Source organism: Taudactylus pleione, unplaced genomic scaffold, assembly GCF_031769625.1.
Source record: "Taudactylus pleione unplaced genomic scaffold, aTauple2 ptg000169l, whole genome shotgun sequence".
NCBI lineage: Eukaryota > Metazoa > Chordata > Amphibia > Anura > Myobatrachidae > Taudactylus > Taudactylus pleione.
In genome coordinates this window covers 1,734,343-1,760,668 of record NW_028284571.1, presented here as the reverse complement: position 1 = coordinate 1,760,668, position 26,326 = coordinate 1,734,343, and the positions used below count along the sequence as shown (strand labels likewise).

Genomic DNA, 26,326 nt, shown 5'->3' with positions numbered 1-26,326 from the left:
GCCAGGATGGTGAAGTCCGACAAGCCCTATTGAAGAACCAGGAGTTGAAAGACATCTGGGTGAAATGACCTTACGCCGGCGTGAACCTCCTGGCGGCTGAGGAAGGTTGCTTTCCAATTCTGAACCCCAGGAAATAAAACCGCTGACAATGCCGGTAGATGACGCTCTGGCTAGCTGAGAAAGGGGTCTCTACTGTGATTGCTGCTCTGATGGTTAATGTAGGCGACGGCTGTCATGTTATCGTACTGTACCTGGACAGGACAAAGCTGAAATATGACGGCAGAGCCAGGCAAAGAGCCCTGAAGATCGCAAGAGGCTCCAGAGCCTCTATCGGCAACCGGCTCCAGAGCCGTCCACTAACCCTGAAAGTTCTGCTGACAGGTTACCGCCCCCCACCCTTGGTGAGTAGAACCCTTCTAGAAGCTAAAAGGGGTGACCCTTGTCCATGTGGGCGCCCTGGTGCCACCACAAGCGGGAGAGCCTAACTTCTCAAGAGAGAACTATTTTCCACATCTTCAGCTGCAGGTGTGACCAGTTCCACCGGGACAGAACTCCCCAATGAAGAGGCCGGGAGTGAAACGGAACATATTCCACCCTGTCGAAGGCAAAGACCAGAGAGCCCAGGATCTGTATGAAAGAGAGAGTATTGACTCTCAGCGATGACACAAGAACTTGCGAATCCTGGCCTACAGACCCCAAGCTTTTCTAGCGGGAAGACGACCCGCAGGCCTCCTGGGTGTCCTATGAAAACTCCTGGCTGCAGAGCCAGAAATATTAAACGCAGAGACTTAATACCCTGTGTGAGAATTGAACTTACGAATTCAGATTATGAGTCGGACGCGTTACCTAGTGCCTCAACAAGGCAACTTACACACAGAATTTGTGGACCACAAGAACCTGCTGATGGGCTTCAGGTTGAGGATCGACCAAAGGAACTGATCGGCATCTGAACTATGAGGAGGCTGGCCGGAAATCCACTTCCCCTTTGAGACGGAGGAACTTGAACAATTACTTTGGAAGCCCGCCAGGGGGTGAAAAGACTCCTGCAGGATTCACCACTCTGCCTGAATCCACCGTAAAACCTAACAAATTGGTTTGCAGCCTGCTTCCAAAAGGCTAGGACGTAGCCTTGGGAGACAAACTTCGCACCCAGGCATCCGAGGTGGTCGCTAACCAGGTCTCGGAGAACAGCAGAAGTCCGTCTCCCAAGCTGGTATCCCCCAGGTGGAAGCCCGCCCCGTAAAACGGTAGGATAGTCTGTAGACTTGGTGGTAGGGTGTCCGGTAGACCAGGGTTGTTTAGCTTTAACCTAGAACCCTGGGTGAGTAACCCAGTGACCTCCAGCAAGGCTGGCCCATGACTTTCCAGGCAGACAAAAGGAGCGAAATTGAGACGATCGCAATATAGGAGCTGCCAGAGAAGGGAGGAAGGCAGTACTGGACGCCGCTACCATAGTCACTTCCCCTGAAAAAGGAAGATACTCTAGGACCAGGAAAGAAGCCAGAGGGCTTCCCAAGCAGCCAAGGATGCTGACAGCTTGGAGGTCAGGACACCAGTATCTACTGCTGCCTCTACAAAATAAGAGGCTGCCTCCCTGAAATGTTCCACTAACCACCAAAACTTGTTCCTATAGATACGCAGATCTGATGCCCGCCTGAAGGACATCTGCCCAGCCTCCAATGACTTTAGCCACCCAGGCAAAAGCCAGGGCTGGATGTGCGATAGCATCTGAATGAGTATTAAAACCCTTGAGAAACCTTTCTGTCGGATCCTTAAGAGATGCCGTATTAGGAATAGGAAGTGTTCATGATTAAGCAGGCAATGTGAGTACCCTGAGGTGACTCCCACTTGACTTGATCCGCCTTAAGGAACACCCATGCCTCCGCTAAGAGGCCCTCTAGCTGAGCAGACTAAAATAATTCTGCAAAACTTCCTGTGTGGGAGGCCTCAGGGAAATAAGAGGTCTTGGCCCCTGAAGCATTGGACATATTGTCCTTGTGAGCGGAGGAACTCAGATTCCGAATCATAACCGGACAGGGACATAGCATTATCTAGCCTGGAGGGTCTGCCCCTGGAAAAATGCAGACAGCTGAGCTAAACCCTACACTGATGAGATGGTACAACAAGGTGCAGCTGGGCCCCGGTAAGGATACAAGCCCTGGGGTAGCCAGTCTATTAGACCACTGCAACATTACCTGCGAGAAGGACTGCACCCATGGTGGTCCCGAGAGAGGTAGTTCAAGCCAGTTCCTGGTTGGCAAACGTGGCCGACTGAACCTACTGGCTGTGAAGCACCGTCCGGAGGTTCAGGATAAAGTACAGCACTACAAATCGTGCAGTAGCGCAATACTCTGCAAGGCACCAAACTAAAAAACTGGCCTGTCTGGGGTGGGACATAGGGGAGGCAGAGCCAGGGCTGCTGGGGGCCCAGACTCCTCCTGCTCCAATCTATACCCAGTGTAATGACTGTGTCTCCTATGGCATGAAGTAGACTGTAGAAACATATTGTAGATTTCGAAATATGCCTTTTATTATTACACTTTGCAACCTTGTTTTCTCCTATTTCTCAACAGTGTATCACTTCCAGATTATGCTAGAACACCATACTGCTTACTGCTGGATTTTATAGTTGCAGCAACTAACAGAAAACAAGAAAAATATGACAACATTAAAACTGAATGATTTTTATAATCAGATTTATTAACTAACAACATATGGACCAGCTGGGCTTTGATTGGTTTTTCACAAGGGGACAGAAATTTTTGTACAGAAAACACTATTTTCATTCTTCCCATACATCACCATATTTGTTCTTCTTGTCTGGAACAGAAAATAGAACAATACTGTAAGCCACATATAACGGAGCACACACATGTACGATCAATGAGGAGACACTAAGGAGAACGTGGACTTGGTGTTAACACTTTCTAGTCAGTGAAAATGCAATCTGTGGGGGTTTACGATTTGATTTGTGAACAGGGGTAAAACCTAACTTATGGGGGTGACAACATTTTTTGTATTTATTTAAGACAATCTAAACTAGGATTTTTTTTTTCTCTTTACATGTTGTGATATATTGTACTACACCACTCTACAAGGACTAAAAAGATCAAGGAATATATTAGCATTCCATCTGAGAGAAGTACCTGATAGTAATGTTAATTAATTGGTGCTACGGCGGGACACCTTTTTTTATGTTTATTTATGAGAATGGGACAAACTGTAGAAGCAGCGAGAGGCAGAACCGGGACATTGGCTGGTGGTCAGAACAATAAAGGTTTTTTTGTGCAGACTTATGCTGGCCACACACTAGTACAACCAGCATTAGCTAAGATTCACCTTACGACTCCCCGGAGCTCCCTGGCAGTCCCGGCGGCAGGATTTGTTGTTTCTCTTTGCATGTACAGTATGATCGATCGTGTGCCTCCCGCGCTCATCAGGAAAAAGTTATTGAAATGACATGAATGGACTCACGATGCATCGCATACACAAAATACACGGTACGATCTGCACATGATACGATGGATCATATGGGCTGCACATCTGATCAAACGATCCGTTTTAGGAGCTGCGGGAGCGCGCATCGGATCGCATCCTACTTAAAAAAAATACACAATTCAGCATACAATGCGTCGAAAAACGGGCAAACGGCAGGTGTATGGCCAGCATAAGCATGGGAACTGACACGCCGATAGCGGCTAAAGATTAAACAGCTAAACTGTTCCTAAAAAAATTCCATATTCTATAAGTATTAACACCAACTTTGGGCCAATTTCAATTAGAGCCGAAAAGTCGCGATCGGCGTAAAGCATTCGCCTCTGCAATCTTATCGCCTCATTCGCCTGTTTTGAAGTGAACGTTTCGCCTACTTACTCAATGTGCGCTCCCGCTTTTCACCCTATTTAATTGCAAAACAGACGAAAACGCATATGTGCGAAACTTGCAAATGGCGAAACTAGCGAAAAGTACAGCATATTTTGGGGAAATTAGTCTGTAACCCCTAAAAAGCCTAACTGACCTTGGAAATAAATATAGAAGTGTATTAATAGCCCTAATAATAGTATTTTGGGTTCTTAAATTGAGTCAAATGGCTGTTATATGCATATTTGCATAAGTGTTAAAAAATTATATGAAGCAATTTCTTTTGGAAAAAATAATAGTTGTACATAAATTGGGGGTACATTAAAATGGGTGCTAGTATATTTTTGAGTCTATAAAGTGCATTTTTAAAAATTGTTCAAAATACACCTTCTGCACCACCTGCAAACCTAAAAACCCCTGTCCCATCCATACAGCCCCCCAATATACATGACACTGTACTTTAAACCCATTTTCCAACACTTTTTACATTTTCACCCCAGAAATTACATATTCTTAGGGGGAATTAAGCTTTTTTTTTTTTTTAACCGAATTAGTCATTGGGGGGTGTTTAAAGGATTCTGAACCCCACACTTTTCTCCTGCCTCTGAGGTGGTGAAAACTTTTTGCCTGTTTCTGGAATTTTTGTACCTGCGAAAACATTTGGGAATTGAATAGTGTGATACACTGGTATATAACTAAACGCTTTTCTCCAAACACGACTTTTCGCCTCTAATTGAATTCGGCCTCTTATCTCAAGATTAGGAACATTTTGCGAGATGTGGAAACACAGAACCTTTCTTCCAAGTCACTTTGTCTTCAGGCGGTGTCCTCTGAGGCGTCCTCTGTATAGGAGAGCCAGTTGTATGGTAGGGGTCCCTGTTGTTGCTTCTCAGCTCATCATAAGTCACAGTTTTCATTTTAGATCTTTCCTCTGGAACAGGTTCAGGCTCTGCACAAACATTAAACTATTTATAAAAAGGTAAGATAAAAATATCATCTAAGATATCTATAGACAAAAAGATCGTTCTGGTATATTACACATTTAAAACTGGTTTTATAAAGACTGTTTTCCTTTTTTATCAACTACACTTCTAAAAACCTGCACTTTAGTAAATATACCCTTGAGAGGAGTGCGAATAATTTTCTTCATGCAATAGGAATTACAGATGTGTGTCACGAGACCGTTCCTGATTGGGCACCCGACCATTAACCCATTCTTTTGACAGAGAGCGGAGAGTCTCAAGGGTATATTTACTAAAGTGCAGGTTTTTAGAAGTGTAGATGTTACCCATAGCAACCAGATTCTAGTTATCTTCTAGAACAGGGGTGGCCAACCCGCGGCTCTTGAGTTTCCGATGCAGCTCCTGGCTCGGCAGACCCCCACTAGTACTGAGAATGCTGGTCTCTGAAGCGATCAGAAACTAAAGAAGCCTGTAGGAAAGGAGCCAGGCCCACTAGTAACAAAATCTTAGCGGGTGCCCGGCAAATGGAGCCTCCCTGTGGCGCAGGACGACTGGCCGGGTAAGGTGGGCTGGAGGAGACTGAACTCGTTCTGTCTTCAAATGGAACTGACGGAACGCAGTTTTGCCTCGTTCAGGCTCACTTTAACCCCTGATGATGGTCCAGTCAGACTTGTGTTACACAGTGCAGCGCTCAAGCTTTGGGCTTCTCAATGTATGTAGTGAGTGACTAAAATAAAATATAAATATTTTCAAAAAATTATTTCAATATAATGAAAGTAAAAGCATATAAAATAAATCCCTGCACTCCAGTAGAGTACCTTGTTCTGTGTTATATATGATTCCAGAGGGTGCGGATTCACTCATAGATGAACTGAATGGCACAGCTGCAGCACTAGAATCAAAGTTGCTGGAGTATTCAGTGTTTGGAGATGCATCCAGTGGGGTAAAACTCTGGATTGGTGATGTGGAGTCAGACGAAAATCTAAATTTTAGCAACACAAAATGTAAGTGCAAAATGTCTTTGTAAATTGAGAGAACGCTGCAGTGATTAGGATTATTAACAGTTACTTATATAGCGCTAGCATATTCCATTCCACTTTACAATTGGTAACAAAACAAGACTGGGTAATACAGGGGTGTCCTCATACACCTAGGGGTATATTTACTAAAATGTGGGTTTTTAGAAGTGGAGATGTTGCCCATAGCAACCAATCACATTCTACTTAACATTTATCTAGCACCTTCTATAAGATAAAAGCTAGAAGCTGATTGGTTGTTATGGGCAACAGCTCCACTTTTAATAACCTGCACTTTAGTAAATATACCCCCTAGCCTCAATAGGCCATGCAGCACAAGATGCCTGGCACGAGTGAGCCCAAGTGCCTTTTTAACCCAAATGTTTGTCTTAAACGCTACGCGATGCAACAAAACCTCTTCACGAGACTGAATTGATTAATTTGACATGTGACACTTTTATATCTGTGTGCAACTGAGTCCGTCTAAGGCGCACATTTGTCCGAAAAAGAAGCTTGATGCAAGAGCTGAGTCGCACGGGACTTGTTGCGCCAAAAAAAAGACGCGACTGAGGCAATAGTGTATGAGGACACATCTGTAACAGAGAGACAAAGAAGTAAGAGGGCCCTGCTTGCAAGCTTACAATGTATAGGGTTGTTCCATGACACCGCAGAGAACGTCTACCTAATATATGCATCATCAAGAATATCTATCCTAACAGATAACAATCCTGCACCTTGCTGAGAAGAAAAGTGTCGCGGATGGATAAAAACAAGAAAAACAATGCTCAATTTGTATGCAGCCTTCTCTCAGCATTTACATCTTTTGTTTAAGCCAGGGCTCGACAAATCCCGGGGGCCAGGTTGCCATGGCTACCAGATTTTGCTGCCTGGCTACTAGATTTTGGAGGGAGGACGCAGCTTCAGAGGGATAGTGGTGTGACCATGAGGGGTGTGTGGTTTAGTTGTACTTTCTGGAAACCTTTGTTTTATGTGAAATGTGGTCCGTTATTACTGGAGGGTGGAGTAGGGGAGCTTGTGCAGAGCAGTGAGGGGGCCTCCGTTTTACTGTATCCATTCAACTGTGACCATTTTGTGGACTAGTATAGTGTGTATAACAGTGGCATAACACACAGCTGTGCTCCTCACTCCTGTAATTGTTTTTTTTTTGGGGGGGGGACGATGGTCTGGCTCCTACACTTTCATCCTGGCTCCTAGATTTTAGAAAAATTTGTCAAGCCCGTTAAACCATCTGAAGAGATACAGAACTTTTTCATTAAAACAAAAATAACAAAACAGGGACAAATTTTATTTTAAGTTCGTGCAAGGCGGTGTATGTACTGTGCATTTGTGTTTGAGCTTGTAATAGGAACCAATGATCCTATGGAAAATGTAACTATAGAAGTAACCATTCGTAGTAGGCAGTAGTATGGACAAGTACTAGTACTTCAGACAGAGAGCAGGAGAAGAACTAGGAACTAGCATTGGAGAGAAGAGCTGAAAGTAAAGGGAGGGGGAGGGGAAGGGAGGAAATGGGGAGAAGTTGGAAACCTGAGAGAGAAAGGGTGATGGGAATAGAAGACTGTAGTAGAAGGCAGAGTGCAATAATGCGATAATAGACCATAAATGTTTCATTTTGTTTCATTTTTCAAATATTCATCCTTGATTGGTATCAACATATAAACCCAATAGTATAATTATAGGAAGGAAACACACACTGCATCTTAAATACAGAATAACATAAACCATATTGTGCACTTGGTCAAATTTCACCAATAGGGACATTTACAGAAACAAATCTTCAAAACAAATATTCAACGTGCAGCCGTTCAGCTGCTGTGGAACTAGACAGCCCAGCATGCCCTGCCATAGTTTAGCTATTAGGGCATGCTAAAACTGTGGCAGGGCATGCTGGTATGTATAGTTCCACAGCAGCAGGAGGGCCACATGTTGAATACCCGTGCTTTAAGCCATGGGACAGTCTCTTACATTTAGGGACAGTTACCACTACTGGCTGGGAAATTTGAGCCAGAAGACTCAGTACTGGCTTACTAACTTAAGCTGGGTAGACACTTGGCCGATTGGCCGGCCTGGCGACCTAACGACTGAGAAGTGCATACACACTTGCCAATCAATGGGTCTGCGCTAACATCACGACCGCTAGTGCATGGGTGGTCGGTGGATCACCCGTACAGATAGTCTGACGTGCCGATGTATTTGTAAGATAGAGGCAATATGTCTGTGAATTAAGTCGCTCACAGACATCTCATCTATTGCCTGTATCGGGTATCGGTCAGTGTGTACACAGCTTTACTCTATAGAAATGCACTATGGATTGAAAGGATTCCTACAAACAGACTGAGCCAGTGATGCCACAGCAGCTTAACTCACTGCAATGTCATATCTTTGAGCTGGATCAAATATCATAAACGCTGTCCAAAAGATGCAAAATGTGGCTTCAGCTGTTTGTAATGGAGTAAGAAAGTTTCCTATTCAGCATAGCTGCAATGGAAAGCCAAATGTAACAATGCATAACGTACTGTAATTTCATGCATGAAAATGTAAGTGTTGTGTTTGGAAATCATTCAACAGTTTGGAGCTTTGAGACCCCAATAAAACAATGCGAACTGTGAACCTACAGCAGTTTTCTGTTGAGAAAACAATGAATAGTGACTCCATAAAATCCACTTGTGCCACAGTGGAGGCAGAGGCAGGACAGGATAGAGCAATTATTTGAAAGGCCTCTGGATAGCACAATTCATCTCCTCAGTAAAGAGAGGACTTAACTATGCTACTACTTATTTTCATGTTTCTGTCCAAATCTACATTACAGAACATCATTTTATCCATTCTACATCACATACATAATACAATACGTAAGTGCAGATACACAGATTATCTTACTGTGTGGGACGTTTCTCTCCCTGCTCATCCAGAGGATAACTCCGAATTTTCATTAGTTTTTCTCTACAAGCTTTCATGGATGAAATATTTCCAGCTATGTATCCAAAAACCCCGGCAACTGCACACACACAAACATACAAGGGGAAAAAAATCATAAGCAAATATGTAGATACAACAGCTAACTGTAGTTAAAAGCATTAACAAAAAAAAAAAATGCACATTTGATATCCATCGTTTCCACAAGCTACATAAAAGGATTATTCATTCTACATTACTTCCCAATTGGATTACTACTTTATATTGCTCAGGAAAATAGCTTTCTTCAAATTCACTTATATTGCAGTACACAATATAGGTTCAGTCAATTTTATTTCACCAATACCTGTCATTTCAGGATTTACAATTCCCCCCTTCTACGTATCCATGTCCTTAATTAGGGACTATACATTCAAGGAAAATACATTCAATTTTAGGTTAGTTTTGCTTATTATGGTCTTTACAGAAGATAACATCCCCTAAATGATGACCACAATTACTGATATCACAAAATCATTCAAATATCTCCTTGTGTGTAGCCAAGATAAACACTCACTCAATCAGGCTACTTTTGGCTAGGATCTTAGATCCGGTTGGCAGGTGGCTATTTACCAGTGTGCGCCATCAATGGACGATCGTCCTAACAGGCCTAATCACCAAACGGGCAGAGCCTTAAAATGTGATCATTCATGTGAGCAATCTGGAAACAGAAAATGTCAATTGGGGCTTGGTCTGAGTGAGGAGAACCAATACATGCTCGTCTCTCTCCCGGAGCTATTAAATTCTGCGCGCTGTTAGGTCAGGGAATGCCCGTTCTCCGGCCGCTCACGCCTTAAACAGGGTGTTTAGTCGCGAGAATGGGCATTCTCCGACTAACCTTACCAGCGTGATGCTGTTTCCGCCGCGCTAAGGGCAGAAAACAGCATAGTGCCTAGACTTTTGTTGGATTTCTGCTCGCATCCCAGGAGGAATGAGAAAATAAATCCTTAGTCGAGCTTAGCAGCGCGCTGAATTGAATAACTCCGGTAGCTAATTCCCAGCGCTATTCAATCTGCGCTGAATTGAATTGAGCCCTATCTGTATGACAATGCTGTTTGAAGAGCAAGTATGATAAATTGCCATACAAAAGAAATTGTAAATTAAATACACAATATAACACTTTCCCAAACCCCCCACCCCGCATACCAACCCAAATAGTTACTCCTAAACTAGAAACAAACCCTCTTAACTCGCTAACTGTAAATAATAGAGAGGGGGGACATCCACAGTAGTATGCCCTAAGAACATGCAGCCAGCCCAGGAGCACCCGTGATCGCCATTTGCACAGATAAACAAGAACAATAACAGACTCAGCCGTGACAGAATAAAACCATCAACACACAGTGAGACATTAGATAAACAGATGATATAGCCCATAAAGGGCCACAGCAATCAGAATAATAGAATACAGCAGGAAAAGTCCTGGACAATAACAGTAGTAAAGGAGAGACATGAAAAATCACTCCATAAAAGGTAGCACAGAATACTTAGACAATACAGATCCAGCCAGGAGAACCACCACGACGAGGTGTCTGAAGACAAAGCTAGGTGACAGCATCTTTAGGAGAATCGACAAAGTGAGAGCGCCCTACCAAAACAACTCGCAGGCGAGCAGAGAATTAAATAAAATTTGGCTCAATAATTTTGAACCTCAGCAGAAAAGTCTTGAAAAACAGCAGCCCGCTGCCCATTGTATTCCAGAGAACCATTATCCCGAGCAAGGGGTAAGAAAGCCCTTATGGTGCAAGAGTTTTGCAATAAAGGTTCTCAGAGGAGTGAATTAGTCTTGAACAAACGTAGAAGTCAATCAGGATTCCAGAAATCTTTCTGGATCTGAACCCTCCACCTTCTCCGGCAATCCGACCAAACAAATGTTATTACAATGGTGACGTCCCTCAACATCCACCAACTTCTGCTGACAGGCCACCATTTGAGTTTCCAGAGAAGCCATGCACTCAGGAACTGGAGAGGAATTATTTTTCAACGTAGACATGCGATTTTCTGGCTCACTGACACAGTTCCTTGTCTTTAATGCAGCAGAATATGCAAAAAATAAGTTAACGTGGACCAAGCCGTGACTCGCTTTTTCAGAAACCGTAATAGCTCATCATAATCGTTCCATTAGAAGGACAGGAGTATCAGACAAAGGACCTGTAACGTAGGATTGAGAATCTGCATAGGGTGGACTAGCATCCAGTGATGGGGAAGATCTAGCAAACATTTACCTGCATAGCTGAAGCCTGGGATTTTGTACTCATTGTAACAGCAGAAAGAAGAGTCGTTCAGCTCAAAAAGCGTATTATCAATGACATCACCGGCACCCAAAACAAACAAGTGGGTTGTGTAGTACAAAATGGTATCCAGTAAAATTCTTCCCGACTGAGTAGAAGGCACTGCACTGCAGCAGGCTAACTCCAGGAGCCCAGATATCCCTTGCAGCAGGAGAGGGAGAAGAGTAGGTGTAGAAACCAGCAACTGGAAGATCAGGTATGTATAAGTCACTCAGTGAATGGGAGCCAAAAGGAAACACACTGGCAAGATGGCCACCAGGCCAGGAACACCACCGACCAGCGCAGCTAGGACCCGGATACAGGCAGAGAGGAGGAGGTCCAGCCGCCACCACCACAACACAGACACCTCCCACTGAAATGCCAGGAGCAGCAAGCAGCCAGACCCATGGCAGGAGAGGACAGGCCCACGTTGGAAAGCAGAGAAGAGCGGACAAGACCTTGCCACACCAATACTGCAGCGGAAAGGACTGGAGGAACACAGAAGACACCACATGGCACAGGAGAACCTCAGCAAGTCGTATCAGCCAAACAGTGACACCGCAGACCAGCACTGAACACAGTACACGATGTTAAGGCTTGAGAACACTGTTACACGTGTCCTACGCCATGCCGGTCCAAGGCATGCCCCCTACAATTATTTGTTTTATTTTACTTCAAAGCCCCAAAATTTTTATTGATTCCCCCGCTCTTTGATTACAGTGACCTCACAAAAACAATTAAAATACATGAAAGCAGGTCTTCAAGAATCTAATCAAATATTAATTAAATTAAAAAGTCAATTATAAATAAACAGAAACTGTATAAGTTATTCAGGTTCATCCTACTGGCTACAAGACACCTTTGCACACTATGGGGTAAATGTAATAGCCTGCACTATGCAGGCATCGGAAAGTTTCTGAAGTGTATTAACCACTTAACAAGAATTTTTTTTTTTCCAAAAACGGTTTCGAAATGGTAATTTTGTTTATGATTGAATTTGGTCAAGAACATCTACTTAAAACTTAGCCAACACAATTTTAAAATAGATATAGACCAGCCCACACAAGGAGAAACACCTAATGGCTGCCAAGTGGAATCAGTCCAATGAGGACTGAGGCAAACCAGTCAGGCTGCATGTAGAGACAGTCCAAATGGGACTACTGTGGAAACAAAAAAAGAGCCCAGTGTGCCTGGATGCCAGTGTAGGGGCCAGAAGGCCAGTGTCCAGACCTGCTTTCCAGACTGACACTTAGGGGTTTATTTACTGAAGTGAAAGTTTTTAGAAGTGGAGAGATTTCCCATAGCAATAACATTATTGGCCAAATTCAGCTAATTAAAAACTACTAAGTACCTAATTAATCATTAAAGACACGTCGTTAACTCCTATGGAGAACTAACACCCTTTACAAATGAATTCAAATTCGCATTGCCCGTAAAAAGTCACATTTACACCCGTAAATGGGTTATGACTGCTAACTGAATTCGGGCCTAAGTCAGCTACTATGCGTTCCAATGAGGGCAGCCAGATTGCACCACAGTGCTACTGATATATTCTACATGAAATTTGAGCAAATCCACTTTACCACAAAGCTGGAGATACTTACCTGCAATTTTTGAGCGTGCTCCAAATCTTGAAGATGCTGTAAGGATTCCTGTAAATTCAAACAAATAGGTTAAAAGTTAGCATCAGACAGTGCTGCAGTGATAGAACTATTAGTACTTTATCAACATGATTTGTGTAGTTATATAAAAATTAGAGTTATGGTAGACTTACCTGAATAACTCCTTTTCTTTGAGGTCCATAGGGTCCACAGGGACACCATGGGCAATATTATGGTTGGAGACCAGGCACCAAACAGTTAAAGCTTCAGCTCCCAGGATGCCTCGAGATCCTCCTCCATATATACCCCACCCCTAGCCATAGGACTTCAGATTAGTTAACAAGCCTCAAGGCAGAAGAAGGAAAGAGGAAAAGGAAGACCAGTTGTACACCAGAAACACTCTTACACAAAATGAGGGAATCGGTGACCGAAAGAAAAAATAATTACCCATGCAGCCAGGTGCATCAGGGTGGGTGCCCTGTGGACCTCGAAGAAATGGAGTTATCTAGGTAAGTCTACCATAACTCTAATTTTCTTCTTCAGGGTCCATAGAGATCCACAGGGATACCATGAGGATGTCCTAAAGCAGTTCTCCTAGGGTGGGGGGCGCTCCTTAGCAGAAAGGAGAACTAGTAACCCAAAGGAAGCATCCTGAAAGGCAAAAGTATCAAAGGCAGAAAAGTGTGGACAGAAGACCACGTGGCTGCCTTGCACAATTGTTCAGCAGAGGCACCACGAATAAATGCCCACGATGGCCCTACAGAGTAGAATGTGGTGTCACTTTGCTTGGGACAGGGAGATCAGCCTGTGTGTACACCTGAGAGATAGCCATGCGTAGCCATCTTGCCAGAGTCTGCTTATTAGTTGGCCATCCTCGTTTGTGAAAACCATATAATACAAAAAGGGTATCTGATTTTCTAACAGGGTTTGTGCGCTCCACATAGATACGAAGAGCACGAACTACATCCAGGGAGGCTTCACCTGCAGAAAGATCTGGAGCCTGAAAGGTGGTACTACAATTTCTTTATCTACATGAAAACGGGGCACTACCTTAGGAATGTAACCCTCCTTTGTATGAAGAACAGCTTTATCCTGGTGAAAAATCAAAAATGGAAAACGACAAGAAAGCGCTGCCAAATCAGAGACTCTGCAAGCAGAATAGATAGCGAGAAGAAAAAAAAAAAAAGTGTCTTCACTGTCAACCACTTCCAATCTACAGAGTCTAGAGAAACAAATTGAGGAGCTTGTTGCCCCTTAAGAACCGAAGACAAATCCCACTGTGCTACTGGTGGAACAAAAGGAGGCTGAACTCGCAGAACTCCTTGGAAAAAAATTCTAACATCTGGTAAAGAGGCAATCTTCCTCTGTAACCAGACTGACAGTGCAGAAACCTGTATATAGAAGGAATAAACAGCGCTAGCTAAGCAGGAGGATCTAGTGTTAATACAGCAATAAAAACAAGAGGTGTTGTCAACCTCACTTGCAAAAACGAAAACCAGATATATACTGCGCTGTAACACTTAAATTGGGACATTGATATCACACAAGTCTAATCTTGTATATTTATTCAATAAAAAACATAATATATACACAAACACAATATGTCAGGCCAAATGATGACAAACAAATACATCACATATTATATATATATATATATATATATATATATATAATATATATATATAAAAAAAGTTGATCATTCGGTATTGTTGAAAAATGTATATTTTTTTTATGCAGGCTAGTAACCATAGATGAAAATAAAAAAAGGTTACTATTGCCAGTAGCCAATCCGATTGGAGCTGATTGTATCTAAAAAGCTGATACTGTTGCAATATATTGTTATATTAAATAACCGGAGAATCCTTCCAACAGAGGGTATGCACCAGTTCTCTATTTGTTAGTAGGTATTGTTAATTATACCTCTTCACGGTATAACAATTAGGTCAGTAAAGCCAACCAGAGGAATCGGAACAAAGTATAATGTCCCCTCAGGTAACTGAACAAATTTCAAATCTCATATGTCAGCATACAATAAACCCGGGCTCTGTCAGTATATGATCACTGGCAGCCCGTGGACCACGCTGTACTTTTACATTAGCCGGGACACTGTAGCGGAGGACGGCCTGATGCAGCAGAGTGAAATGAGGACATCGTAGAGTGCAAACAGTTCCAGTCTCTTGGTAACCTGCAGCGGCGTGGATAATGAAGTGGAGAGTGGTCCATAGTTAGCGTCCACGTGTGCCGGCACCACAGTTGTGGCTCAGCACGATCTAAACCCGCGTCGAGAAAAGCCAGTACTCTGGAAATCCTGAAGACCTTAGGATCATACTTTCTGTGGGCACACCACTAACCAAAAGAATGCTAAACCCTGTAATAGATGTGGGCAGAGGCAGGCTTCTGTGCCCTAAGCATCGTTTGAATTACAGAACTGGAAACCATTTGCTTCTAGGATGGTAGATTCAAAGCCAGTAGAATTACTGTTCCGCCTTCCTGCTTGAATTTTCTGAGAACTCTTGGGAGGAGGAAGATCATAGGAAAGAGATACGCCAGCTTGAAGTCCCATCTTACTGCCAGTGCATCCACGAAGGTTGCTGAGGGTCTCTGCACCCGTATCTGGGGACCTTGTGGTTGGGACGTGACGCCATGAAATCTATATCTGGTAGACCCCATTTGTTTACCGTAGCTGAAACACTCCCAAATGGTGAGAACACTTAGGAAGTCTGCTTCCCAATTGAGTACTCCCGGTATGAATTTTGTCAAGATGGCCGGAAGACGACGTTCTGCCCAAATCAGAACCCTTGCCACTTCTTTCATGGCTGTGTAACTTCTTGTGCCTCCCTGATGATTGAGGTAGGCCATTGTTGTCGCATTGGATCTGGACCGGCTAGCCCTGTAGCAGGTCCTGTGCCATGTCAAGTGCTTTGCATACTGCTCGCAGTTACAGAATGTTTATTGGTACTGAAGATAACTTTCCTGATTAGTCATCACACCTTTCAGGGAAGATGGACAGTCACTGCCCCCCATCCACAAAGAGAGGATCTGTGGTGAGAAGCACCCAATTTGGAATTCAGAATGGGCGCCATTTGTTCAGATGATCCTTTTTCAGCCACATGAGGGAGTGACAAACCTCTGGAGTAAGAAGGATCCCCTGGGACTTTATTCGATGATACTGTCTGTTCCACTTGGAGAGAATCAATCTTTGCAGAGGCCTGGAATGGAACGGAGCATACCCCACCATGTAGAAGGTGGATGCCATTAATCCCAGGACCTGCATTGCTAACAGAATGAATACCTTTCGCTTGCGTAGCAGCTTGTGTATTCACAATGATAGGGCCACAATCTTGTCCTCTGGCAAAAACACCGTTTGTGCCCGAGAAACCAGAAGAGCTCCCAGATGTACCATCTGCTGTCTAGAAGGAAGTGATGATTTCTTCCAATTGATGATCCAGCCGTGCCTTTGTAAGGAAGCTATGGTCAGTTGAAGATGGTTTTGTAAAACAACCGGAGTCTGTGCCATTATCAGAAGGTCGTCCAGGTATGGCAGAATTCTGACTACTAGACGTCTGAGATAGGCCGTCATGACTGCCATAATTTTGGTAAATACCCGGGGAGCCGTAGATAGGCCAAAGGGTAGAGCCTGAAATTGGTAATGTTGCTGAAGGACAGCAAACCCTAAAAAATTGCTGGTGGGATGATATAATAGGAACATGCAGATACGCATCCTGTGTCCAGGGAAACCATGTAATCCCCCGGCTCCATTGCCAAAATAATTGATCGGAGAGTTTCCATACGAAACTTGGGTACATGAATAAGATCGGTCTAAGACATGCTTCAATCTTTTTATCTGTGGAATCCTTCAGGGAAGATGCAGACGGAATAGACAATGTAGCATTTCTGATTAAATGCGTCACAAGAGCATCCACAGGAGGAGGTACCTCCCGCTTAGTACATACAGAAGCCGGGATAGGATACAACAATGTTATTCTCTTATTCACATAAAAATGTTTGTCAGGGTTACCCCATGCCTCATCCATAAGCTCAGTGAGCTGTTCAGATACAGGAAACTCCATTTTGACCCTTCTGGTGTTGATTAAATACTGGAGCCATCTTACTATGAGCTGCTTCATCATCCTGAATGTCTAGGATTGATTTAACTGCCTTCACCAAAGAAGCAACATCCACTGTAGACGGATAGGTCCTCCTCCCCCGAACTAGACCCTGGAGAGGAACTTTGCGCATTATCTGAATCCCCTGATGATGCATCTGAATCCATATGCCATATGTTGAGCAGACTAATAAAAAGCTAACTTGCGCTTAGGTGCCTTAGTAAACAACCGGTCTGCTTTCAACATTAGATGGTGCCATACTCTAACTAGAATGGCCATCAACATCCTTCCAGGAAAAATGCATAGGAGGTGCAAACATAGCCTGCTGTGTACACCTCATCCAAGGAGGCACAGTGTAAGCAGCCATACGACCCACAAACTGCTTCATTACCTGGGACAAAGAGGCTACCCAAGAATGCTCTGGTCCAGGAACAGGAAAACTGGACTGGTTAGGTGGCTCTTTATGACCGACGACACAGAAACCATCCTTACTGTCCTGAGGGGACAAATAAGCCATACATGATTTACATGAAACCAGCACAGGGGGCTCCCACTCCTGTATCCCTTTATCTTTTGACATGTTCAGTAAAGGTTATGTGACAGCCTTCACAAAATCTAAACGAATGTGAAGTACTCAGAGAAAAATCCAAGAGGATGGAGAGAAAAAAAAAAACAGTGATAGTTATAATTGACAGACAGATATAAAAGACAATACAGCATCTAGCAAACAGTCACATACAACGTGTATGTAATATAATTACAGTCTACTCTAAATAAACTGCAAACACAAATAAATAATTGGATATCGAGCACTATATACCTTAACCAGGGGAGAGGTATGCAGGGAGACTGACCCAAACCCTCCTGAGACCAACAGCTACAGGGCACAGAGCATGGACCGCGAGCATCTTATATACACGTGGAGGGTAGGCGGAACAACCCAGACGCGCAAAACCCTTCACAGGGACTGTGTCTGAGTCGGGGGAGGTGTGCCTGCCTCCCCTGAGCTGCGTTAACCAGCCGAGTACGCTGGCCTTGTGGCAGCAGAAGAGTCTGCTGCCGATCCCCGGCGTCAGACGATAAGGCCCCGGTGATGTAGTGAGGACACAGACAATCCCGGGCCCTGTCAGCAGCAACGATCCATTAAAACAATATACTTACCTGGACTAGAAGTTGTGGCTGTCTGCCTGTCGGAAAACAACTAGAGCAGTGAGCAGAAAAGCACATACTGTAGTTGCGATCTTCCAATATAATGATCACATCATCAAGACAGAGTTCCGCAACCAAGTGCATGGCAGCTAATCTGATTGGCCGCATGCTGTCACAGGCATGCCTTTGTCTGGTCCAGACTGGGCCGGATTATAGGACAGGGTGGTCGCCCAGGGGCCCCCACACTGCCGCAAATATGGTCAGGAACCTGGCCACTCTGGACTCTCCCTAGCCGGCTGCATCACTTACACAACACACTCCCCGTTGGACCCGACCGTGGCTGCTGACTATGGATGCCCAGTCGCTGACATAATGCTGCGATTCGCGGGTGCATGGGTAGGGCCTAATGATGTGAAGTGCCCATTCCCCATCAGAAAGCTGATGCTGCAACAGGTACTGTGCGCACATCATCAGCGATAGCGGGTGCAACATGGCATAGTACCCCAGTATCCATGGTGCCTTTTTATGGTGTCCAGATTTATGGTCATTACTTTATATTTTGTGTACCTGCCCTGTGATAAAACCTTTTTGGCCCATAGTCTTAAGTTGGCCACATACTAGATGATTTACTGCACTATTTGGATGCATCGGAACGATGAATCATTCAAATTCATGCAAGTTGCCCAGTTTCCACAAGCGATAACGATCCAATGAGCGGTCCCGCGTCGTTTGTCATATCTTACCTACTGCAGGTAAGATCTGGCAATCTCCTTAACGATGCGCGGGAAATCATTAAGGATGCACGATAGGTCATTAGTCACACTGCACAGTTTAGCAAGATATTGTCTGTCCAAATCGATGACAATGCATCTTTTGCGAGTCATTTAGCGTGTGGCCAGCTTTAGGGATAATTTCCAATGTCCACTCATTACGAAAGCCAAGTGACCCAATGCAAATAACTCTGAATTCCATACACTATCCCATCTGCACATATACATATTCAATAACTTCTAGATTGTTGGATGCAATGAAACACGTAACCCCCACTACAGGAGCTAGGAGTCTGCACCTTCAGTAGGTTGCTGGGTAACAGTTTAATACTGTGATACAGTGCATCCAGAAAGTATTCACAGCGCATCACTCTTTCCACATTTTGTTATGTTACAGCCTTATTCCAAAATAGAATAAATTCATTTTTGTCCTCAAAATTCTACACACACACACACACACACACACACACACACACACACACACACACACACACACACACACAATACCCCATAATGACAACATGTAAAAATGGGATTTTGGTACCTACCGGTAAATCCTTTTCTCTGATTCCACAGGGGACACTGGAGGTGCTTACGCTGGGGTATAGAGGCGTGGATACCTGGAGCCGGCACTTTAAATAATTTAGAAGTGTGAAGCTCCTCCCCCTCTATGCCCCATCAGCCCTCAGTTTAGAAAATGAAGACCGAGAGGAGATGGAGAACAAGCGGAGTGAAAGGGAGAGAAGAACACACAATAATCAAAACATACAACATACGGAACTAACCGAACAGGCAGGCGAAGAGCGCTGAGGTGGGCGTCCAGTGTCCCCTGTGGAATCAGAGAAAAGGATTTACCGGTAGGTACCAAAATCCCATTTTCTCTTTCATCCACTAGGGGACACTGGAGGTGCTTACGCTGGGGACGTCCCAAAGTTTTCCCCATGGGCTGGAGCGCTCTGCGGCACCTGCAGAACTAAGCGGCCAAAATGGGATGCCGAAATAGCCAACGTATCAAATTTGTAAAACTTGACAAACGTGTGAACTGAAGACCAAGTAGCAGCACGGCACAATTGAGACGTGGAGGCTCCCCTACAGGCCGCCCATTTCGCACCCAAAGAACGTGTGGAATGAGCCGAAATGGACGAAGGAGGCCGGCGGTCAGCACGAACATAAGCCTGCTGAATAGTCAGCCGGATCAAACGTGCCAAAGTCTGCTTAGACACTGGCCAACCCCTCCGAACCGCATCATAGAGGACAAAAAAACGACTCAGAATTACGGAGGGAAGCAGTCCTGTCAACATAGATGTGGAGAGCTCTAACCACATCCATGGTAGAAGAACCACCAGAGTCCTCCACCAAAGACAGTACCACAATAGGCTGAATAATATGAAAAACTGACAGTACCTTGGGAAACCGTCCGGAGTTCCTCCCTATCAGCATGAAACACAAGGTAAGGTGGCTTATAGGACAGAGCACTCAATTCTGAAACTCTACGAGCCAATGCTAGAGCCAGGAGGAGGACCGTCTTCCAAGACAAGTACTCTTCCAAAGGTTCAAACATGGACGACTGAAGAAACAAACACCAAATTCAAGTCCCAGGGCACTATCGGAGGTACAAAAGGAGGCTGCACACGCAAGACCCCCTAAAGAAACGTCTGCACCTCAGGAATGAGGGCCAATCTCCGTTGAAAGAAAATGGAAAGGGCAGAAACCTGCACCTTTAAAGTTCCAAGACGAAGGCCAGAATCCAGACCAGTCTGAAGAAAAAAAAAACAGAAACCGGGACAACCGAAAAGTCCTAGAGAGAAGATCCCGACTGGAACACCATGAGACATAAGAACGCCAGATGCGATGATAATGCGCAGCCGAAAATGGTTTCCTGGCGCGTAGCATGGTGGGAATAAAGTCTGGGATTCCTCTGCGCTTAGGATATCGGGTTCAAGAGCCACCCCGTTAAACGCAGTTGCGCTAGGTTGAAGTGTATGAAAAGACCCTGCTGTATCAGATCCGGGCGCAGAAGAAAGGGCCATGGATCGTCTGCCAATAGGGACCGAAGGTCCGAGAACCAACTTCTCCGAGCCCAGTTCGGAGCCACGAGAATGACAGACTGATTCGTGTTTTAGACTTTTTAGCAGTCGAGGAAGAAGTGGAATCGGAGGAAAAAGGTAAACGAAGTCGTAGATCCACGGAACTGTCAGAGCATCTACTGCCTCTGCCTGCGGATCTCGAGTTCTTGACACGTATACCGGGAGCTGACGATTCAATCGTGATGCCATGAGGTCCACCTGAGGACATCCCCATCGACATATCAGCGCATTGAATACGTCTGGATGAAGCTTCCATTCCCCGGGATGGATATCCTGGCGGCTTAGGTAATCCGCTTCCCAGTTGTCCACACCAGGAATGAATACCGCTGACAGGATTACTGACTGGCTCTCGGCCCACTGGAGGATCTAAGTTACTTCTCGCATGGCCATGCGACTCAGAGTCCCTCCTTGGCGGTTGATGTACGCGACGGTCATCGCGTTGTCGGACTGAACCCTTACCAGACGAGTCCTTAGAAACTCTGTTGCTTCTATCAGACCAATGTAATCGCTCTGAGTTCCAACACATTTATTGGCCACTTTTGTTCTAGAAGGGACCATCGACCCTGAAAGTGATAATCAAGGACTACTGCTCCCCATCCTCGAAGGCTGGCATCCGTTGTTACGATGATCCAGTCCCACACTCCGAATATTCGGCCCGCTAAAAGATTGTTGGATTGTGTCCAGAGAAGGACCACTCTGGTAACTGGGCTCAGACGGATCTGTCGATGTAGAAGCAGATGAGATGATAGTAGGTCCAGCTGAAACACCCTTGAGTGGAAGAGCCCGAACTGTAGTGCCTCGAAAGCAGCTACCATTTTCCACAGGAGACGCAGCCAAACTAACAACGGGATATCCCGGGCTGTGTCTATTGGAAGAAAGATCCTCTGTGATGCCATATCTAAGATCATACCCAAAAGCAGGAGCTTCTGGGAGGGATTGAGATTTGATTTCTTGAAGTTGATTATCCAACCGTGTTGGATTAGAGTCTGATATGGCAGTAAAGCATGACTTGTTAGAAGAGATACCGATTGTGCCTTGAGTAACAGGTCGTCCAAATAAGGGACTATGTTCACTCCCTATGACCGAAGGAGAGCAATCATGACTGACATGAGTTTGGTGAATATATGGGGAGCTGAGGATAACCCGAACAGCAATGCCCGAAACTGATAATGATCTTTCAATATGGCAAAACGCAGAAAGGCTTGGTGTGGTTCCCAGATGGGAACATGGAGATAGGCATCCTTGATATCCATGGATAATAGAAACTCTCCTGGTTCCAAGCTCGCAATAACGGACAGCAGAGACTCCATTTTGAACCGATACATCTTCAGATACCGATTCAATGACTTGAGGTTCAAGATGGGCCTCACCGATCCATCCTGTTTGGGTACTACAAATAGATCTGAGTAAAACCCCATACCTCGTTGATGTTCTGGAACTGGAACTAGCACAGATGATATTACTAGAGCCCGGATAGCCTCCCGTAGAACCATGGTCTTGTCTGCAGGTATTGGCAGATTTGTAGTAAAGAACCGAGGTGGAGGGGGGACCTCGAAGTCTAAACGGTACCCCAGGGAAATTAGTCTGAAGATCCACGGTTCTGGAGAGGTCTGGTTCCAAACCTGTTGAAATCCTTGCAGGCGGGCTCCCACTGTAGGTGGTCCCAGGTGGGACTGAATACCGTCATGCCACCTATTTCTCAGTTGGTTTAGGCTCCTTTCTACGTGCAACCGTGTGGGCGACCTCTACCTCTGCCGCCTCTTGCTTGTGAGGGAGCACCACTGGCTCTACCATGAAAGGAATTTGGCGAGCGAAACGAAGGTCCAGCGTAAGCTCTTCTGGGAGCCAGTGCAGTTAATGGGAGAAAGGAAGACTTACCCCCCGTGGCCTGGAATAGCCATTTGTCTAATTCCGGGCCAAACAGCATGTCGCCATTGAATGGTAAACCCTCCACCGCACGCTTGGATTCTGCGTCCGCATGCCAGGCGCGTAACCAGAGGGCTCTGCGGCCCGAAATACCAGAAGCAGATATGCGAGCACTAAGCTGACTGATATCTTTTGACGCTTCTCCCAGGTAAACTGCAGACTCACGGATGTGTTCCCCAAGCAGTAACAAGGGTGGGCCTAAGTTAGGCACCCGCTGCGGTATAAATAGATCTTAGCGTTGTCTCCGATTTACGATCCGAAGGATCCTTTAGTACTGTAGCTCCCAGTACTGGGAGTGCTGTTTTCTTAGAGAGACGGAAGACAGACATATCTACTGGAGAGGGTGTTTCCCACTTTTCCCTCATGGATGATGGAAAAGTGTAGCTAGACTGAAAACGGCGTGCAAATTGGAACCGTTTATTCCGTTGTTTCCAGGCCACTGATTTGCTGCTGTTGAAGATGCAGTGAGAACGGAAAAACCGCTGAGCTTTCACTAAATAATTCACACTCCTGGGATGCAGGAATTACATCCTCAGGTAAGTTAAGGATTTCTCTGACTGCCAAAATTAGAGATTCCACCCCGGGAGAGGTGGACTCTAACTCTAGAGGGGTCTCGTCCTGTAACGCTTCCTCCAATTCCCCTTCCTCAGTATCCTCCGTAGCGAGGAATTCCTCGTCAGACTCTTCTGACTGGAGAACAGTCGATAAAGGACGCTTTTGTGTCGGTCCCTGTAAGGGAGTGGAGGGTGCGGACACAGCTGTACCCATTACCTGTACCAGGGTGTCTAGAGACTTGGTTAGCCCAGCAACCCAGGGAGGCTGAGACTTCCGTGCCTCAACTAACTCAGACGTTAAATCCATCATTACTCCTACCATGTCAGCGGCCCATGTAGGCGCAGGTGAGGCAGTAATAGCCATAGGTGGATCAATTGCTATACAAGGATCACATAACGTGGACCCAGTGGCATGCGGCTTAGATAGTTTGTTGTTACACCTAGAACAGACAAACATCTTTTGAGCAGCTTTTGTTCTGTTTGACATGGATACACACAGTCACCACACACAGAGGGACAGATTATATACAGAAGTAAAGAAAAACAGAAGGCTGGCTTGGGACACAGAGGAGGAGATACACCCGACTCCCTTCCCACAGATCAGATTCCCTGCACCCCCAGTGTATTATGCACAGCCTCTGTACCAGAGCCTTCTGTGCCTAATTTGTATCTGCACACTGCAGCCAGGTTGGGGAGCAAGAGAATCCAGCCTCTGTAGCTCTGCTGCACACTTCCTGAATAAGGGAGAGATGCAGGCATGTATTAGTTAAACACGGCGGCAGCCACGCTGTTTAACACAGCCGCTTGCCGCGTATAGAGAGAGACAGCCCGCGCTGATTAGGCTCCGTCCCCTTCTTCATGCCCTAAGGGCTCCAATTATGGCTGCTATGTGGTCATTACCTCCCCCTCCGCGCCACCCGCATGTATCAGCGGGGAGAGGGGAGAAGCAGGGAGCCGCGTGTAGCGCTGTTTCAACAGCGCTATGTGTAACTGAACACAGCGCAGCCTGTGCTAGCGCTGGTCAGCGAGGAGAGGGGAGAAGCAGGGAGCCGTGTACACGCAGCTTCCCTGACACAGTGCAGTGTAGCGCCTACAGCGTGACAGGAGCCACGTGTAGCGCTTGTTAACCTGCGCTATGTACACACTAGCACAGCGCAGCATGCTGTGTTAGTGATGTTGGGAGCGGGGAAGGAGCCGGGGGATGCGCAGCATGTTACTCACTGCGTGTCCCCGAAGGTCTCTCTCGGCAGTCAGCAGAGTCTTCTCTTCTTGTGTGTGAAGACTCTGTTGTGGCGGTAAGGAGCTGTCAGGAGCTCTTTTGGAATGAGCCCTGCGCACTCCTTCCTGATGTTCTAAAACACCAGGGCGCCAGGTAACCGGACCCCACCTTTTAGATAGGTGGCGAAGGGTACCTATAGGAATGTAAAAGATGTATAAAATAAAATAAAGAAATAAATAAGTGTCTTTGCTGGAGCACAGCAGATTGTGACCAGCTCCTAGAGGCACATTTTCTAAACTGAGGGCTGATGGGGCATAGAGGGGGAGGAGCTTCACATTTCTAAATTAAAGAAAAAAAAAAAAAAAAAAACTACTAAGAAATCACATGTACATAAGTATTCACATCCTTTGCCATGAAGCTCAAAATTGAGCTCGGGTGCATCCTGTTTCCACTGATCATCCTTGAGATGTTCCTACAGCTTAATTGGAGTCCACCTGTTCTAAATTCAGTTGATTGAACATTTTGAAAGGCATACACCTGTCTATATAAGGTCCCACGCTTGACAGTGCATGCAGAGCACAAACCAAGCATGAAGTCCAAGGAATTGTCTTGTAGACCTCTGAGACAGGATTGTCTCGAGGCACAAATCTGGGGAAGGGTACAGAAAAATATCTGCTGCTTTGAAGGTCCCAATGAGCACAATGGCCTCCATCATCCGTAAATGGAAGAAGTTCGGAACCACCAGGACTCTTCCTAGAGTTGGCCGGTCGTCTAAACTGAGCGATCGTGGGAGAAGGGCCCTGTCAGAGCTACAGCATTCCACTGTGGAGAGAGAACCTTCCAGAAGGACAACCATCTTTGAGCAATCCACCAATCAGGGCTGTATGGTAAAGTGGCTAGAATGAAGCCACTCCTTAGTAAAAAGCACATGCAGCCCGCCTGGAGTTTGTCAAAATGCACCTGAAGGACTCTCAGACCATGAGAAACAAAATTATCTGGTCTGATGAGACAAGGATTGAACTCTTTGGTGTGCATACCAAGCGTTATGTTTGGAGGAAAACAGGCACCGCTCATCACCAGGCCAATACCATCCCTACAGTGAAGCATGGTGGTGGCAGCATCATGCTGTGGGGGTGTTTTTCAGCGGCAGGAACTGGGAGACTAGTCAGGATAGAGGGAAAGAAGAATGCAGGAATGTACAGAGACATCCTGGATGAAAACCTGCTCCAGAGCGCGCTTGACCTTAGACTGGGTTGAAAGTTCATCTTTCAGCAGGACAACGGACCCAAGCACACAGCCAAGATATCAAAGGAGTGGCTTCAGGATAACTGTGAATGTCCTTGAGTGGCCCAGCCAGAGACCAGATTTGAATCCAATAGAACATCTCTGGAGAGATCTGAAAATGTCTGTACACCGACGCTTCCCATCCAACCTGATGGAGCTTGAGAGATGCTGCAAATAGGAATAGGCGAAACTGCCCAAAGATAGGTGTGCCAAGCGTTTGGCATCATATTCAAAAATACTTGAGGCTGTAATTGCTGCCAAAGGTGCATCAAAGTATTGAGCAAAGGCTGTGAATACTGATGTACATGTGATATATATATATATTTATTTATTATTATTTATTAACAGTTTCTTATATAGCGCAGCAAATTCCGTTGCGCTTTACAATTTGAATCAAGATTAACATTATACTGGGTTGTAAAAGACATACATACATGACATACATAAGGGTAAGAGGGCCCTGCTCACAAGCTTACAATCTATAGGGAAATAGGTGTTGATACACAAGGAGAGGTGCTATTGCAAATTGGTCCAGCCCAATTGCA

The 26,326-nt window shown here is 45.3% G+C and overlaps 1 protein-coding gene across 1 annotated transcript in view; it reads right to left on the bottom strand.

Moving 5' to 3' along the window:
- Positions 1 to 2,679: 2,679 nt before the first annotated feature.
- Positions 2,680 to 26,326, bottom strand: part of OCIAD1 (OCIA domain containing 1) — a 35,587-nt gene continuing 11,940 nt past the window's right edge. The window contains exons 4-8 of the mRNA XM_088475253.1: positions 12,690 to 12,737; positions 8,741 to 8,858; positions 5,642 to 5,805; positions 4,655 to 4,810; positions 2,680 to 2,820 (exon numbers count right to left, since the gene is read on the bottom strand). Of these exons, the coding sequence (XP_088331379.1) occupies positions 2,783 to 2,820; positions 4,655 to 4,810; positions 5,642 to 5,805; positions 8,741 to 8,858; positions 12,690 to 12,737 (524 nt within the window). The 3' untranslated portion in view covers positions 2,680 to 2,782. The remainder of the gene's footprint in view (positions 2,821 to 4,654; positions 4,811 to 5,641; positions 5,806 to 8,740; positions 8,859 to 12,689; positions 12,738 to 26,326) is intronic.